We start from the raw sequence: 19,576 nt of genomic DNA, 5'->3' as shown, positions 1-19,576 counted from the left end.
ATTCTACTACTCAGAGAAAAATATTATATGTTTTACTCCACTACATTCATCTGAAAGCTTTAGTTACTTTACACGTTAAGATTTCTGTACACAAAACACATGTAGTTTATAAAATGTGATGTTTTATTATAAATTAAACTAGCTGTTATAGATTCAACCTTTACTTGTATAAGATTTTTAAAGTTTGGTTTTAGTACTTTCACTGAAGGATCTGAATACTTCATCTACCAATGATGGTTACCCATAAATCGGCTAAGCTAAACTGCACTGTTGTAGTTTAACAGCCTGAAGTTATAGTGCAGTAGCTCAACAACTGTGTCAGCTAGCTGGATAGCTATTTCTTCTAATTAGAAATAGAGTTATGATGCGCCGTCCAATCAGCTGCTAGCAACGTACCTTTACATTATGTCCAGTCATCATTTGGCAGTTCAATCCCACGTCTAGTACCTCAGCTGTCTGAACAACTCATATGAAACCTTCTCCTCGCTCTGCTTTTCTACCATGTGTTTAAGTAGATAGACAGGACTATAATACTCTATTGTCCACATTTGAATGTGTTGTAAGTTGCATCATCTTCCTGTGTGAAACTGTTCTATGCGGCAGAGAGGAAGAAGTCTGAACCTTTAAAGCGTGGCAGTGCAAAGAAAAGCAGAAGCAGATGGTAACGTGTTACCGGAAATAATACGCAGGCTTTCCTCACTGCTGCCGATGAATGAAAAAAAAACAGCTCACCATCTGCTTGTGATGCTGCCTCTCAACACTTAGCTACTACAGCAGACTAAAAACCTCATATAAAAAAGGTTTATTCTCATTAAAGTTAGGTGGTATCCAAATTTTGATACTGTCAAACCTCCTCCCTATTTTACCGCGGTATACGATATTACCATGACTAATTAAAAATTATGACGTAAGGCTCATAAACTGCCAAACTGTTGGGTAATGGCTGCAACGTTCAGAAATTGAATACCAAGCACTTATACTGAAACACCTCTTCCTTCTCATTAAGTCAGAACCCCAAATGCTGCCAAACTGACCCAAATGTAGGAAGTAAACCAAATACAGAGCGTTTACTAACCTGCAATTTCAACCTTGCACACAATTTACTTGAGGGCTAGAAATGGTGATAGGTGTATGGTGTTTTAAAGAAAGGCCAATAAACCAGAGCAAGTTTTTTCTCCCATCCAAGATTGGTGTGTATGGACTTGCCAGACCCTCCTCCGCAGCGCTGTAGAGAAAGGTCTGGCAATGCAAGACTAGTTTTTCCTAGACAAGCAACACAGTGAGCTTTTCTCCATCTGTCACTACTAGAGCAAAACTAAATCCCAGCAGTATCCACCCACTACACATATCCCCAGACAGCTGATATCAACCACTGCAGCTCCGTTTGATTCCCACCATCTCTACTTATGGACCACAAGATGGAGCCAGAGAACCAAGAAAAGCTCCATGAGCTTTTAGAATCCAGCAGCCACACAAAGCCTCCATTATTATCCATTATGTCCCAGCTGCTGCCATAGTAATCTAAGGGAGGGAGCAGCACAGTGATATAGATCAAGTGTGGTCAACAAACTGTGCCGTGAAAAGAATGAGTGACAGCTTTAGTTCAGCTGACAGTGTACAGACGGCTCCGTCTTGGGAAATTAGAGTGTAGCTTAAAGAAGAGGGTGGGGTGAGAAGGGCGAGGAGAGAAATGCAGTGATGTAACAGTGTGTTCAAACGTGACTGCAAGTATTATGAATGGAAAGGGAGTGTGTCATGTGTACAAGCTGTCAGAAGAGAAAAAAACTTTCCACAATTATATTTTTTGAAAATAGCCTATTAGGCGTCACTCCAAATTCTTCAATAGCACCCTGAAAGGCAAGGTTGTTGCATAGTGTAGAGAGAAAAGAGCTGAGAGAGGCATTTATCATGTCGAGACAGGGAAGGGCTCTGTGTTAAGACATCACCACACGCAGACACAGACAGAGAAACTATCAGATATTTAAAGGATTTCTGGGGACGATTAGTGTTTCTGACAGATATGCACTAACTGTATGGTGATGGTCGCCTCTGTAATAATCATATAGTAGAGGCTACTAAGCACTGCACTGATAATGGATCAACAACACAGATAAGCTCAAGAAGTTTCAGCTTGATAAAAAACATGGGGTTGAGTGTTTTTTCTTGTACTGTAGCCCCTGTGTTATGTCTGTATGCTGAGTAGTGACAGTTTTTGTATTTACTCACTTATTATTCCTAAAATATTTCCCATACCGACACAACTATTTCCTACAGCTGGATTGTTTCAAACAGAGGCGTATTGTTCCGTCTCGCGTGCGGCTGACAGAACAGAAACGCCTCCGCACGCGAAACAGACAACTGAAAAAAGGAACCTGAAATGTCTCCTTTGTTGACATCCAACTATTATACCAAGTCTGATGGTTAGACTAGATGTTATACAGCTACGCAGTGCTAAGTGCTCACCATCACAAGCATATTCATTTGTAGAATTATAGGAGTTCTCCTTTAGTCGTCTTGGAATTCATGACAGTTTGTGTCAAACTGAGAATACTTTATTTTACTTTAAATTCATCACCTACTGCACGCAGACAATGTTCATCCCTCAATTTAACATGGCACGGGTTTATTACTGAGGGACAGGCAAGTCAGTGGCCCACTTCCGACTTTCCTAAGTCACAACTATTTAGTTTGCAGATACATAGTTTGAAAACAGCCTTCAGGCTGCAGAGCTACAGCCACAACACGACTAACAAAATTCTAATGTACATTTCCTCAATGGCCAGTGACCATCTACTGATCCCCAGGAGAATACTAACAATATATAATGTTTCTTACTGACTATTGAAATTTGCATTAGCACTGTCACAATCTGCTAAGTGACTACTTATTCACAAATTCCTCAAAAATGTATTCATAAATGTTTACCAAATGGCTATAATTCAATGGTTTGATTCTACAAACGGTCTTTCACACACACACACACACACACACACACACACACACACACACACACACACACACACCACACACACACACACACACACACACACACACACACACACACACACACACCACACACACACACACACACACACACACACACACCACACACTTTATGTCCATTCCCATGTTGACGGGGTTGTGATGGAAACACAGTCCCTGAACTGACCGTTGGGAGGCTAAGAAAATACACACTACTGGGAGTTAGATTTTCTTAAAGTCACTTATTTTTCTAAAAAGCCTTTTGAAATGTAAATGATGCCACACACATCGTACGGCCAGAGATAATGCTTTATGACAAGCTCCGAGTCACTTCCTTTGTTCTCTCAAGGCATCGACAACACAGCAGACAGGTGAGGCTCTCCCTGTCAATACACGGGCTAGAAAGAGGTCTGCTGATGTTTTAAAAACCACACCGAAATATTAACTCTGACATTCTGGTTTTTGCTTCGGATGCCATTGTGCGGGATCTCTGGTCGTAATCAGTCCGTCACTGACCAATCAGCATTCATTAGCAGAATGCTAGCGTGTTATGGGCAACAACGACTCAACCTGTAAGAATCTGAAAGGACATAAGTACTTGTTTATTCAACTTTCGACCTGGAACTGCGACCAAATTCAGTACAATGGTGCTAAATGGGGAGTGGACAGGCTCTCCGTAGACGGCTTTGGAATGACACACCAGCAGCTGGTGGAACAAGGAAAGACACATAGTAAAACTTATTTCTAAGTTAGGGCGCAGATCAAACCTGGCAACCCCACTAGGATGACCGTTGACATGTTTTTTTGCAGACACTTTGCCCAGAGGTTGTTGATTAAAACAACAATCCAACAACCACATTTACATTTCTATAAATTATAAACAAATACAAAAATCCATCTTGTCAGGGTGCGCTAATGTGTCCAAACAGCAGCTTACCGAACCAATCAGCGTCGTAAGGCTGGGACGATTTGTTGACGTAGTCAATGTCACTGATGACACAAATAATTTGCGTCTAAAAATAACATTTTTGGAACTCGTTCAATCAAAATATTACGTTAAATCATATCAAAAACAATGTCTGTAGCTTCCTGCACAGCGAGGATGAGAGCTGTTTTTGAAGGTCAAACTGCATAACAGGTTTTTCAAATGTTTCCAATCTCCAACGTCCAATAGAAAACCAACTTTACCACCGTCTGTCACAAAGAGTTTGCTGCGGTGTGTGGCTGCCGGCAAAACCTGGAGCAATTAAGCTTTGTCCTAAAGTAGACTAAACATGGCCCCGGCTTATCTCTGTACTAGATGCTCACAGATGAAACCGATACAGACCTGCTCATCTGTCTGTGGCCCCCTTTACACCTGGCATCAAAATGTGTTTTGTGTGATTGGATTTCATTTTTGTTTATTTGGACCTCTCACGAGTAGGGGTGTCACAATTCTCCAAATCCACAATTTGATTTAATTTTCAGGACAACAATGCCACAATAAGAGCCACTAGATTGCAGAACGGTACTTTGCAGCAACAGATTGAGTTTCCTATGGTGCAACTTAATGCACCATTACTTTAACAAGGTGCACCTGAAGGCACTATGGAGTCCTGTCGGAGCCCACACGTTGCCACACCAGTGACTTCACGGAGGCATAAAGTTTTGTTGGTTAGATCTTTGCCAACCTTGTGTCTTTATCTGCATGCAACCAGCCAGTAAGCTCCGATGTGTCTAAGGTTGTTATTTTCTTTGGACATGCACAGGTAAAAGGTGCTGGAGAAAAATTTATTAAAATCAAAATCACACCCCTATTCATGAGCATATTCAAGACTCTCCTACCTTAACCCTGAAGTGGCTTACACAGGACAACAATGCAAACAATGCAACAAAGCCTGTTTAGAGTGAAATTAAAGGCCAAGTGTATTAAACACTAACCTTGTGTGGAAGGAGTCAGACTGTGTGTGTGTGTGTGTGTTATGCCTGAGAGAGCTCCTTCATGTCTCAGTTGTGGTTCAGGGTGGCAGATGTAGGTCAGAGAGGGGGCATGGTGTATTTGTCTGTAAAAGTGCACATGCGATGCTAGCATGAGGAATCGCACGCACGCACGCACGCACGCACGCACGCACGCACGCATTTCACATCTTTCAATAGGGAGTCAGAATTAGGGCAGGGACGAAATGCTGTTGTCCAGATTTGATTCTTTCAAGATACAAGAGTGCCAATTTGATTTGTGTTGCAATTTTCATTTATTGTGATTCTATAGTATTGAGATTTCTTTTCCTTCTTCAACAAAAACAAAAGTTCAATTAAACAGCTCTAGAGACAATATAACAAAAAGTGTTTCTTAGAAGAATGCACATGTCACAAGAACTGGATTTTCTGCATTTTCTGTTTACGCTCTGTTTTGCTGGAAACGGACATGATATAGTCACCGTCTGCTGTTCCATAAACATTAAATATTGAAGTGAATCATTGGTAACAATATATACACACACACACACACACACACACACACACACACACACACACACACACACATTGTAGTGAATAAAATCTTTTTAGATTTAAGTATAAACCCTGCAAAAACAACCTTAAGGAACCCCCTACAGTAGCTCTGTGGTCTGGCTATAGGTCTGGTTTAAGGATTGGTTGAGTTTCACCAGATTAGGACAGCGAACAAGAAACAACTCTCATCTCACAACATGATAAACGGACTGAACGGCTATCAGCGTCACAGTCATCTCTTGTTTCCTCCAAGCATGCTAATTCTGTCTGGCTGCAGTAATCTCTCTGGAATGCGCCGGCGGAACGAAACAAGGAAGATGCTTTTTTACGCGACTCCTACGAATCCAGCTCCTCTGACTTCACATGCTACCGTAGGTCAAAGGGCAAGGGAGCAGGGTGTGCTTCAAAAACCAAACAGAGGCAGCCAGATTCAGTTGCAAACTATTGACTAAAACCCTTTTGACAGAGTGGCTGAAAGCATGTGAGGTATTGACTGTATTGCTGATTGGGGACAATGTGTGTCAGCAGCCATGAGGGTGCAGCTTCTGTACACATTGAACTCCATAATGGATTCAGCAGAAGTGTCAAACTCATCTTCCAGTAATACTGTGGATACTTCCACACAGCTACCATTCAGTTAACCTAAATAACTTAAATGAGAGGGTTTGATCCTGTGCTTTTCAGATTTAATTCTATCACTTCAGAGATGTGTATGAACATGAAAAGGAAACTAATCAGATTCTACACAAACAAGTCTTCTGTGAATCTGGAAAAGCTTTGTCAAGTCAGAAGAAATAGCCCTGATGATGTCATGGTTGAAAAAAGACTATTAAGAACTGTTTTTAGGCCGATACCAATACCAATTATTAGTAGTTGATGAAACCAATAACCGAAATGCATTTACCGGACATTCACAACACCACCGACTTGAGCGTCTAAAGTTACCGGAAGTCATTCATTTTCAATGGAAGCCGGCTTCTCTCAGCTGCAAGGAGCGGCAAATCTGTTGGCGTCGCGTTTTGAGCATGTTGAGCGTCAATCAAAAAACTTTATGGTAATGAGCTGTGATGCGGTTCAGCGGCAAGCAGCGGCTAACGCCAGCCGCCAATCGGAATATAGACGTCCTTCGCGCTGGCTGATCCCGGAGAAACATACGATGTAATCTTTGGTTCCTACCAAAACATTTATTCTGAGGACAAGCTCATAATCGCTGTTGCTGGGTTATTTATCGTTTATAATATAACGTTGTTTATACATAGGGACCAGTTAGCGTTACCTGTCGGTCACATCGTCTCTAACGGTCCGCTTACAGTGAATCCTGCACGGGTCAGTAGGTTTAGTCTGGCGGCTGCTCTATGGCTCAGCGGCTAACGAGCAAGCTAACTGCTAACAGACCTCGCTGCAACCAATTAACAACACAACTTCTGTCATTATATATGTAATTTATAAAGGTTTCTAGTGTCAGTGTATTGGCCATGGCTGTGTGTGCTTCTCCCGGTCAAACAGAGAACACGTCAAAGCGGCAAAAAGCGTCCCTGTACTTTTTGACAAGCATCCTTGGCGGGGCGGCCAGAGCTTTTTTGCAGCTCAAGTTGGTGGCGGTGTGTATGTACGGTCACAGTAACAATGAAAATCTTTAAGTAAAAATTAAGATTTTGGAATGTTACAACACAAAACTTAGTTTAACACTTTAAGCAATTAGCTTAGCAAGCAAGCAGTTAGTTCCTGTAAGGAACAACGTCATAATGTCAAAATCATGTCCATCCTGCAGATGTAAACATATTTGAGTATTTTGGACCAAAATGGTACAGGGATGCTTCATTGCTGTCCTTAGAGTCAGAGTGGTATTTTGCATTTTGACAGGTTATTATATGAGTCAATAACTATAATGCTATATTAAAGCCTGTAGTAATGCACACACCCACACAAAGCAGTGACATGAGCCTGCTACAGTGTGACAGAAGCCCCAGGGCTTAGGTCAGCTGAGCAGTAGTAGATAAAACACAGAGGCATTCACTGCCCTGCTCAAACAAAACTGAACACAGCAGATAAGCTGAGTAGAACTGGACATGTGCTGAAGTGTGGCTTTTGATTTGAGTGTGTAAATGTTGAGTAAGTGATTGCGTAAGACTGGCATTAACTTGCCTGTATGTTTAAAGATTATATGTTTGGGGCTTCAATGAATTTTAGAAGGTTGATGTGAAGAAAAAAAACATGAGTGGAAACAACCAAGCAGTCCATTGGCTTTGGGCTTCAGCAGCTTGCTGGCAGGGCTAAATTCTTCACCCACCAGCAGCCTACTATTAGCCTGCAATTCATCTAAAATATCACGTGATTTGCTGTGTTGCCTTACGGGAAAGTTTTTCCTTTTTCTGCTCTATTTCCTTGGCATACATGTTTGCTACACATGGGCTACTTTGAGGGGTATAAAGATGAGTTCCTTTTTTTCATTTAACAAAACATGTATAGCCTAAAATACAAATAAAAAACACAAAACATCTAAACAAGTCAAATACTACTGTAGTAATATGTCTCAGACAACAAGACGTTTCCTGTGGTGAAAACTACACTGTCAGAGTGTCATGACGGGGAGAGCTCTATGTTTAAGGGCAGAGAATGTGATTGGACTTGACTGTCACAGGCTCTAAAACACACCCTATTATGTAGGATTATGTATCTTTCCTGATCCCACCCTGTATCCAAGTGATGCATGAGTTCGCCAGGCGAGTACAAAATGAGCATTTGAACTGCAGGGTTCACGAAAATAGAACTGTATTTCTCAAATATGACAAAAGAACAACATAAGACTCATAACCGGGATAGTTGAGAGATTGACGAGTTGCCACTGGCAGTTGTACTGTTGAGCAATGTAGCAGGAAAAACAGATTGCTTCTAAAGCCCAGATCAGAGAAAAAGTGCTTCACTTATCCAACAGAAAGGCTGGTGTACATACACCTAAACTGCAATTTACTTCTTCCAAAAGTTCAGAGGGGAGTGCAAATGGAACTTCCTGTACCCTCTATCCCCTACAAAACAAATGACAGAAGACTTCAAGGAATGATTCATACTACAACCAAGTTGGAGCCAGGAACCAAACCCTCTCTGTGGTGCTGGGTAATAATTTCACCTCTGCACATCACATTTACCTCCAGGTACCTTTTTCTCAATGACTAATCCCAAAGCTGCACAACATGTGACCGTGTCTGGGCTAATGACTCATGGTACACAACGCCAACACAAAACATGTGTTGACTTGACATCGGAACTGTTGATTATGCATGATTTATGTATTGTGACATGTCAAACAACAGTATAAGATGTTAAGAAAGGGCACAATGTCTCTAGGTCATTCAGCAAACAATCCCAGTTACAGTATCTAGATTTTGGGTAACTTGACATGCCATCTCAGTACACTGCTCATTCGTGTCTCTGAACAGTAGGCCATGAGCTGATAAAATAAATTGAGTCACTGATCCACTGCTCGATCCTTGCATGAGATATATGTATTTGTGATATTTGCGGGCTGAGAGCAGGCCTGTAATTATCGCAGAAGACAGAGAAGCTCCCCGCGTCCCAAAGGAATTTTTATAAACTAACCAAAAGTGTCTCATATCCAAATGGCATCAATCTCAGCAATGTTCACTCTATTCATACGTGAAACTTTCTGTCTTCAATCTACAGGGTTTTGTGAATATAAGTTTTGGACCTTGTTATTGTTATTTGCAAACTGAACTGACTTTCTTATTTGTAAATTTAACTTTGTCAATGCAATCATCTCAAAGGTAAAGTGACTGGACAACAGCCATGTTTTCATGACGTGGTGCTACTGGTTAACCTTAAAAGACCTGAAGCTTCAGGGCAGAACATTTTGATATTAATGAACGTCCATTACATTCAAGCCATTGCCAAATGAGCTGCTACAAAGCTCCACAAAACCCTCTGTATTTGTCAGTATGACCATGCTCAGAAGATTGTGTCGTCCGGCAACTATGGCGCGTAAAAACTTAAGTAAAGATAATTTCCTCTTCTGAAGAGTACATCATGTCCTATATGTCCTAAAGATTTTTTTAGGGGGATGTTTAGTTCTTTATTGACAAGACAGCTAAAGACAAAAAGGGAGAGAGAGGAAGGAATGACACAAAGGGCCGCAGGTCGGAGTTGAACCCGGGCCCGCTGCGTCGAGGAGTAAACCTCTATATATGGGCGCAGGTTCTACCAACTGAGTTATCCGGGCGACCCATCATGTTGTTTTTAATTCTCCTTGTCCTCCTTGGCTACCAGCAGCAGTGTGTGTGTGTGTGTGTGTGTGTGTGTGTGTGTGTGTGTGTGTGTGTGTGTGTGTGTGTGTGTGTGTGTGTGTGTGTGGCGTATCATGTTGATGCGCCGTTAGTTATTTGTCATTACTTAGAATCCCTCATAACTACGCAACTACTCTGGAAAATCAGTCTACACTTTTACTATTAAATACATTATCTTATACAAAAACAAAGCCCTTTTTCTAATGACCAGTTTTAATGGAGTTTGCCCCCAAATCAAACTGCAAACATGAGGGCTGTGTTCTGGTACCATGGAAACAGCCAGGTGCTTCTGTTGAGGCAGCGTGCATTAACAGTAATGCTGTGTCACTGTGCGGAGAGAAAGGAGACTGCTGACGGTGTGGTTTTCAGGGAGCAGCAGTCAGCACAGAGAGCAGTGGCATCGGACACTGTGCTACTGCACTACACACCTCACACAGTTTTTACTTCCTGAAAGGGTTACAGGAAAAAGAAGCAACTGCGTTTATGGGAAATGTGGTCTTGTTTTCCGCACAAACATTAGCAATAAAAATACTTCCAGGGGGCTTCTAATCATTAGGTATCAAACTGAAGTTTTCAGTGGTATCTGCCACTACCGAGTGTATATCCACTACAAGTGCTCCCTTTTTCACAAACTCAAAACTCTTAAGAATAATTTTGATGTGTGGCAACATGGTTCCAGGCATTGCTTTGTCACTAGAAAGGTAATGAAGGAACCTGTCACCCAGAGCAACAGTGGGGCTCACTGATGTGTTTTCAACAACAATAGTGCTCTATGGCACAGAGGAAGAAGATACACACACAATACCTACTTGATAAATTCAACACAGGGGCGTTGTGAAAAAAATACAACCTTTACACTGAGTTTAATGAAACTTTCCTCATTATCACTTCCTCTGACTCTGAAACCAAACAGCTCATTGTAATTTCTCAGAGAACAGCGGCTGGACTTTCCAGACTGCCCTTCTTTACTCCGACAAGTCTTTCCTTCAGTAGAGTTCTGTATTATTCATGGGTCCTGCAGCATCTCTGTAAATAATTCAGTTTGCAGACAAAAGAGCAACGGTGACACACCACAGCAGCAGAGAAAAAATTCCCACAAAGCCCCCAGGAAGGTTACAGCAAGATGGACAAATGCCACATTCAAACCAACCTACACAATCAACTTGTCTAGAAACACACTAGAAATATCTGAGAAACCTACTGTACATCGACATTTCCCAGAGTAGATAGCAGCATGTCCTTGGAGCCCTGACCAGGTCTCAGCCCTCACCACAAGGTTTGTTTAAGGGAAAGCCTTGACTTATAGAAAGAGAAAGGCTATTAAAGAACATGTGTCCAAGTCCAGACATGTTGTAGAAGTATGACTTGTGACACTGCTGAAGATATTATAACTCAGATTGACATCTCACTCACGCTCAAGGCACATACTTTATATGAGTGCAGGGTTCTCCCTTATAAGGTTTAGGTGCAGCACCCAAGCCGTTTTATCAGCACCCAAACCTATGCCGAAAGAATGTAAAATCCCTGTCGGCATCAAAACTAAATTATCTTTCTTAGATCTAACCTAGACTTCTTTAGCAAGTTTTGAAAGATTTTTGAGTGCAATTTATGTATTATCTGCCTTAGCTTTTCCAATGTTTTAGTCAAAGATATGGGAATAATATTGGTCCCAAATGATGTGAAATTTCTTGAGGGAGGAAACTCCTAAAGACATATGTGCACCTAATCCACGAGCCTAGGGTAAACACTGGAGAGTAAAGCTCAGACTAGTGTATGAACAAAGTGCAGAGAGATTTGGTGATGTTGGCAGTAACTGCTATAAGGAGTAAAGTGCTTTAAGTAGAAAGTGAAATGTTGACATTCGGCTGATAGAGGAACTGCTATGGGCATGTTGTCATGTAAATCTCACTACAGTATGTTCTGACGGGCTTAAAAGCCAGGACTCATTTGTGTTGCACTCATTTTATTTCCCTGTGCAGTACTTTGACCCTTTAACTGCATAATGTTGTTTAATGTTGTATATTAGTTTAAAATACATCCTAAAAAAAATTATAAAAAGTCAATATGGCCGTAACGCATTGTCTATTTCATATGAAGTCTTTCACCTTTCTGTATTGAAATGTATGGGACCTAAACAGGCATACATGCAGACTTTCACTGTCACATTGGGTTTACTGTGCTTGGATTTAAATCTCTCCAAATTCCAACCAAGTTTAGCAAAGCCTTAGAGATAGCGCAGAGCATGGCACGTGTGGGGGGTGGTTCCACGGTATAAACGTGAGGAGTAAATATCAGGTCAAATTCACGGTTAATTAATAAATGTAACGTTAGGCATATGCCTAGTAGGGTTGGATTTTACAATGCTATGTGTTCTGTTACCAATTGATTAAACTAAACTTGTTTGTAATGAGCCAGCAGCCGATAGTCCTACTTCATCAAATGTTTCAACATCTGTGTACTGTAACTGTGTCTCATGGGTTCTCATCTCAGCAAACGCATTCAATATTTTCTGGCGGCACTAAATAAAACATACTTCAAAACACACTTAAGCACCACTGCAGGAAGAAATCCCAGGGAAACACATACATGTACATATATATATATATATATATATATATATATTTATGACGATATTATTATATTTGTGACGATTCCTCTCCTACTGCTCATCAATGGCAGCAAATGCTCTGTTTAGCCCGGTGCATCCTCCTCTTCATTTAACAATACCCCGGCCCTCTTACAGTAGCTGCCCTGGTTAATCCCTGTCTCTGGAAGACCTGAGGATTAGCTCCCAGCGGGACAGCCGGTTCAGCCACAGTGTCAAACCTGGTAGGAGACCCTGATCTGGCTACTTGGTTCCGAGAGGCTATGAGGGAGCAAGTGGAAGCAAATAAGTAGGAGAGAGGATTAAGAGTCAAACAGTGTTGGTGTTAGCCTTCTTGCTTGGTGAATCAGAAGCATCAGGCACACATAATCCTCTGACTGATTAGTGACTAAGAGTATCACACACTGGCTCACCAATCATAGAAAGAGAGGCAGCCAGTGATATTACAATTTGTCGTGAATACAAATACTTAAAATTCTGGACGAAGTCAGGCTAACAACTTACCATTATCCAAGTGATGGTCAAATATGTCAAATAAGTACGTTGTAGTCCTTTTCAGACAGTGAATCTGTAACATTACTGGCTTTATCTACGCTGTCTAGGGATGCAACAATCTAGTCTGGATCAACTATACATTTCCAGGATGATTGCATCAAATCCAGAAACAACAACAACAACCAGGACCTCAGAGCTACCACAGCTTCCATGCTGAAAAACGGCAAGTTCGGAAGAAAATGCTGCGGCTGGAGCTTAGCGCCGCCCAAGCCGATTGTGATTGGTTTACAGAAATGCAGACAAGTTTTCTCTCCTATCCCAGAATGCATGTGTGGTGCAGCCAGTTTCTTCAAGAATTGGAGTAGGGGTGCATGATACTGTATATCGACACAATATCGTTATTGCTATATCACGTTGCACAATATTACATCCAAAGTGTCACAATAATTATGAAATATTTTGTTTATGTTATGGGGCACTGCGTCCCGTTCGTTGGCTGTGTGATTTAATTTAAAGCCCGCTTGAAACTCTATGATGATCATGTTTCATTGGCCAGTCACCGTGCCACTTGCACATCAGGGCACAGGGCCACTACGTGACTGAACCTAGTGTACCACGTGTGTACATATTTTGAGAGAGTGACTAATAGATAGAAAAAAACGGAACAAATTAGAGAAGCAAAAGAAAAGTTGCGGTTCTTTATTTATTTATTTTATACTGTCCAACCAGTAAAACATGCCCTGTTCAGTAGACATGATCCTTATTTATTTATTCATGTTATACCAGTCCAATATGACAGTCAATTGAAGCAAACCTTGTGTTGTATTTTTATAAATCTATTTTTATGTGTTTTCCCATAATTTTACATATGTATCAAAATGTCAAAATTAATAATCAATATCGCAATATCAAATTTTGTCAGTATCATGCAACACTACACTGGTGTAAGAAATTATGGAGTAAGGAGTTATGCATTTATTCAAGAGTCAGGATGAATTGTGATAACTTTGCTGGCCCTTTAACATTTCATCTGGCGCCTTTAAATCTTTCTTTAATTTTTAAATTTTTTTCTTTTTAAACATGGCTCCGTTCATGTCCCCTTCTGACTTATTTCTAATGCTCTCTTACTGCTTATTTAATCTGTTGTTGGTTTGATTCCATCTCTCTGAACTAAGCCTGAGACAGCCACACAGAGACAGGATTTCACTCCTCAGTTGTGAGAGTTGTAGGATTTCGCCTGTTTTCTGCCGAGAGAGTGGGACCCTCAAACATGTCACCATTTATTCTGTTTGCATATTGATATTCATTAGAATAGAAGTGTATTCATCAACTCAATCACACTCATTGTGTCATTTTTGTTATCAACATTTAGTCTGCAGGTACATTCTCATACAGCTATTTCTGGCCCTGTGTGTGTGTGTGTGTGTGTGTGTGTGTGTGTGTGTGTGTGTGTGTGTGTGTGGTGTGTGTGTGTGTGTGTGTGTGTGTGTGTGTGTGTGTGTGTGTGTGTGTGTGTGTTGTGAGAAATGGAGACAGATCTTTCTTGATGTGGATATTTTTGAGACACTTATTTTTAGAACCACTCTGAGGATTATCAGCCACTGCTCTGTCTACCGATAATTACATCCTCACTTGGCACATTGTCTCTGCATTGACGTTATTTAAACAAATCGAGGGTGTGTGTCACTCGTCGCATTCCTTTCAATCCGTTCTACTGCATTCCTGTCTCCTGCCTGGTCCGTCCTGACTGCTCCATGAACTCTCACATAAAAACCAGTAAAGCTCGGGGCGCCTGGGTAGCTCACCTGGTTGAGCAAGCGCCCCATGTAAAGAGGCTCAGTCCTTGCCGCTGCATGTCATTCCCCTGCTCTCACCCCCTTTTCCTGTCTTCAGCTCTCCTATGTAATAAAAGCCTAAAAATGCCCCCAAAAATAATTTTACAAAAATACACTACTGCTCATTTACAATGCAAACATTATATAAAAAAAGACACACTCATCAGTGCAGTAGTAGTATTCAGCTGTTTTGACACTTGACTGGTGGACTTTAAAGCACTTTCTTGCCCCGCAGTTTTCCTTGGATTAGTGGGGCACCTAAATCATGGTTGCAGCTCGGCGCCCTGCTCCACTCTGCTATGCCCTGCTACACCGTTAAATATTACAACTACTATTTCTAGTCATAGTTCCATTATCTTTCTTGTTGCTATAATTGCCACTCTTCATCACACCCCCCAACCGGCACCGTCAGACACCGCCTACCAAGAGCCTGGGTCTGTCCGAGGTTTCTCCCTAAAAGGAAGTTTTCCTTGTCACTGACGCACTAAATGCTTGCTCTTGGGGGGGTTGGAATTGGAATTGTTGGGGTTTTGTAAATTATAGAGTATGGTCTAGACCTACTCTATGTGTAAAGTGTCTCGAGACAACTCTTGTTATGATTTGATACTATAAATAAAATGGAATCTTGCTGGTGAACGGCGAGCTCCATTCCTGCTGTTGTGTTATTGTTAGGTCTCCCCCCCACCCCGTCTTTCCTCTCTGTGTATTTTTTTTACTTTCTCTTTGGTCCTGGGACGCGTTCCTATGTCCCAGTGTACTGCTTTTTCATTGTTTAAATATAAATAAAATAAAAATATTTAAACACAAAACAAAAATGAATTGAAAAACATTTTTTTCAAAGATATTAGATCATGATTAAGGAGTTTCGGTCAAGTCTCCCTGAAAAAGAAGTTCTTACTCTCAGTAATAATCCTGACATTCAAACAAACAAAAAAAGCAAAAAAATAATAAAAACTGCTATATTTCACTGTAATCACGATATATAGAGAAACACAGTAGAGCTTCAGCCGCAAATAAAACCATGTCCTCCTCTTCAGTGTTTCTCTTTCCAAATACTCAGGTCAAATTACTGACAAGAATCAGGTGGCACTGATTGCAAGGTTAAGTATGTATGATTAAGCATATTAGCTCTTTCCCACACAAACACCCATGCATTCCTGTGTGGTTTGGCTCGTTCTTACCAGTCTACTGGTTACATAAATTCCTGTTTGTTGTCATTCCCAGAAGCCTTAGGTCTGTTAGCATGTCCATTGACATCACTACACACAAGTACACTGCACCTTGCATTCTACATCTTTACAGTTGGACACCAGGGTTCTAGTTGTTGTCATGAATTAGTCTGAACCCCCTTTGGGTCCAGTCTTGACTGAAAACTGGAACAGGAACTGGACATGGGGTTGATTTGTGAGTAATTAAAATAAGTTTTTACCAAAGCCTTGTATAATATGTTTAAATTTAAATGGTGGCCAAAGGCACACTCAGTCTTAAACATGAGGGCACACATTACTCAGACTTCCTTTCCTCTCTCAGACTGAAGGCAGAAAATAAAGAGGATCAACAGGATAGAGTTAATCATAAAGACACAGCTAAAGGGCTACAGGAAATGTGTTTGACTGAGAGGCTTACAAATTCTGGAAGAACGTCAACTATTCCTAGATGTGCATATGAGAAATGAATTGTGTCCAATCATAAAAGCCAGGACAATCTTTATGTTGGCAATTCTGCTCGGAAATGTGTGACATTTCCCGCTTAAAACAATGTGAAGAATTGTTTAATTTCCAGCTGCCACTAATAACAAACAAATTTCAGCTCGAAATATGCCGAGACGTCAGCTTATGCTGTTCATATTTAGTCTCAAAGTGAAGCAGAAAAAATGGGAGATTCAAGTAAGTATTGAGTACATATTAAAGTACATACAGTAAAGTACATATTGAGAGCAGGTCTCAAAATACCCCGTCCATATGCTCTGTAGTTGTCTTTTGTTTTTTAAATCACAAACATTGCAAGGGTGCAACACAACAAAAGATGAATGCCATGAGACCACCAAATCATTGCTGGTTATTTCTTCTATGAGACCGAAATTTTATTACTCTAAAAAACCTATTACACTGACAATAATATAATCCTTTTTGATTGGCTAACATGATGATGTTGCATTGTGTCTTGACAAAAGCCAAGCCAGGTTCAACCTTTCTGTGCTCGGGTCTCATCGAAATGAATGAGGATGCTGGGTTTGTTTAATGCCGCAGTGATTTCTGAACGTGGCCTTAAACATAACTCTCACCACACTATGTGTGAAAAACAACTGATGAATAATGTAGAAACAGTGCAGCACAGTCACCCGACCTCACATTGTGTGTATATGTATATATGTTTTAGAAAAAAATATTTTTATCTACTACATAAGTTCCCTCCCGCCTCCATCAGCCCTCAGAACCTCATTCCTCTTCCTCCATAAGAAACTCCCGGGGGAAAGGGTCAGGAAGTGGCCTATTTGTTCCAAAGCAGATTCCACAAATGCCAGAGTGAGACCTAAAGGGAGAGGCCTGCTTCCCGTTGTTTTCAGTCAGCCTGTTAAGACAAGTGAAGATCTCTCTCTCTCTCTCTCTCTCTTTCTCTCCCTCGCTCTCTCCCCCCAGATAGTTTGGGGCAGAAGTCTACAGCTCTTGCAGATTTACAAGCTAAGTTTAACTATTTCCCCACTGTATTATCCCAATTAACAGGCTTGTTATCAGTGTGATTGAAAGAATATATCATATAAAGCAAAGCAGGCTTCCTGAGCAATAATTCACACAGTATGTGTTCAATCAATCAATCAATCAATTGCATGGGAAGTTTAGGAATATTAGGCCAGTGGTTCTCAAACTTTTTCACATCAAGGACCCCTAAACTGACACAAATTACACCAGGGAACCCCATCCATTGGCAATTTTGGGGGGTTGAAAGTAAGAGAAAAGTACCGGTACCAAATAAGTGAATTGAGTCTAGCAGGCCCGTACCATACAGTGGAAACACAACATATACATGTATCAACAGCTAATGAGGACTCCCACCTATCAACCCCTTTTGATGACCTGGACATTAGACTGACCCTTGGGCCCTTTTACAGCGAGCAGGCTAACTGAGTTATATGGATAAAGTTGCTGTAGCTACTAATGGTTTAGAGATGTGAAAGGTCGACATTGAACAGGTCTTAAAAAAGATAATGTGAACTTTGAAGACAGGTGCTAGGTGTAAAATCAGAAAGGTGCCACATGCCCAGGGTAGTTCTGCCACTTACTTTGGCAATCATCCCTCTCTGCATAACAAAAAACGGTGGCTCAAGCTAGAGCAAGGCATTTCTGCCACTGAATCGGTGTAGATATCCTCAGTGATCACAACCTGGGATCCATTTTTAAGATATTCCAAATCTGTAGACTTCACTAACTGCACGGTTTCCCTAAGTGTACCGCAAGCTTGGTGGACCACTGAGTCATATTTGACTTTGGTCAGTTAGCTTTTAGCACTGACTGATTGTAGGGCCCTATGGAATCCATCTAAGATTCCGTTATCACAGAAACTACTGGGCTCTACATCAATACTGTCATTAGTCTGTGACTGGTCCAATCCAAACACTCATCATAAAAGAAATTTGCCACCAGGCTAAATAACTTTTCTGGAAGAAATGCTGATCTGGAGTTTTAGTTATAGCAGAGAATGATATACAAGTTATTACATCTATCTAAGTTCAATAGGGGAGTCCTGATGATTGGGTGGTTTAGGATGCATGACCGCAATTTTCCCGGGTCCATCAGCCCCTATCTTTCTCCTTGTGTTTGCTGGCTCACCACACCCCTGTTATACTACAAAATAGAAAGGCAGAAATGCTGTGAAGCAAAATCGCTAAAAGGTTCAAGCACAAAGTGCTTTGAGGCAGCAAACCTTTTCCAGATTTGTTTAAACCAGAAGAATGAGTATAAACTATTAACTGCAAGCTAACATATTATATCTGTGCAGGAAGGCTTTACTTGTCAAGAATCCTAAAAGGAATTTACCAGCCATATTCTTGGGAAGAGTATCTATTACATAACTGAACAATGACACACACGTTTAAAGAATTCCACTCTCCTATTATTTACCATCAAAATGTTAACACTTTGGAAAAGATGACTAAAGTCTAATTTTAAATGGATGTCTAAGTAATTAGTTTGAGCACTGGATGCAGAGAGAGGGTCTGAATCAAAGTGGAAGCGAGTTAAGTCACAATTGCTTCCTGAATGGGTCGAGATAACAATAACTGTGCCAAAGTTAACAGGCACTGTTGAGGGTACGCCATGGTGGACAGCATAGAGGGTGAATGAGAAAGAGAGTCGGTAAGTGGGGGGTGAGAGGAAAGTATGGCTGTGCTTTCAAGTGTCTACTACTATTACTAATACTGGATTGTTATTACTGCAAGCACCACAACAGCATTAGATATAAACAGAAGTAATATGTCTACATATTAGTCAATAGACCATTCAATCAACTTGAATTACTACAATATTTTTATTAAAAGACCTACATTTTTAGTTCCCACAAATGACCTGAAAGGTCCTATATTGTAAAAAGTGAGCCTCCATGTCTTAGTGATTATAAAGCAGGTTGAGCGCTATAAATACTGAAAAGTTTCAAAACATTCAATCCACTCAGAAACGGGGCCTTTAAACGAGCCGTCAGGACTACTGTACAGTTGTGATGTCATACCTATACTATATGTAGGTAGAAAGTGCCGCTATAGTTATTCCCCGGCTGCACTGACGGTGCAGACTCCGAGAGTGCAGATGAAGAAGACGCAGAAACACCAGCCAGTCACAGCAGACTGGGCTTGTTTCAGGCGCCAAAACAAAACACTT

General features: G+C 40.9%; 1 protein-coding gene across 5 annotated transcripts in view; it reads right to left on the bottom strand.

Annotated features, from left to right (window-relative positions):
• LOC116675997 (unconventional myosin-XVIIIa) overlaps positions 1 to 19,576 on the bottom strand; it is a 157,055-nt gene that overhangs the window by 129,555 nt on the left and 7,924 nt on the right. The window contains exon 1 of one of the 5 annotated variants that reach the window (XM_032507459.1): positions 397 to 592. The exons of the other annotated variants lie outside the window; for them this stretch is intronic. Within the exon in view, the coding sequence (XP_032363350.1) occupies positions 397 to 420 (24 nt within the window). The 5' untranslated portion in view covers positions 421 to 592. Of the gene's footprint in view, positions 1 to 396; positions 593 to 19,576 lie in introns of those variants that run through there. 5 annotated transcript variants of the gene reach the window in all.

This window comes from Etheostoma spectabile, chromosome 3 (assembly GCF_008692095.1).
Source record: "Etheostoma spectabile isolate EspeVRDwgs_2016 chromosome 3, UIUC_Espe_1.0, whole genome shotgun sequence".
NCBI lineage: Eukaryota > Metazoa > Chordata > Actinopteri > Perciformes > Percidae > Etheostoma > Etheostoma spectabile.
The sequence above is the reverse complement of the archived record's forward strand: the minus strand, read 5'-3'. Positions and strand labels throughout refer to the sequence as shown.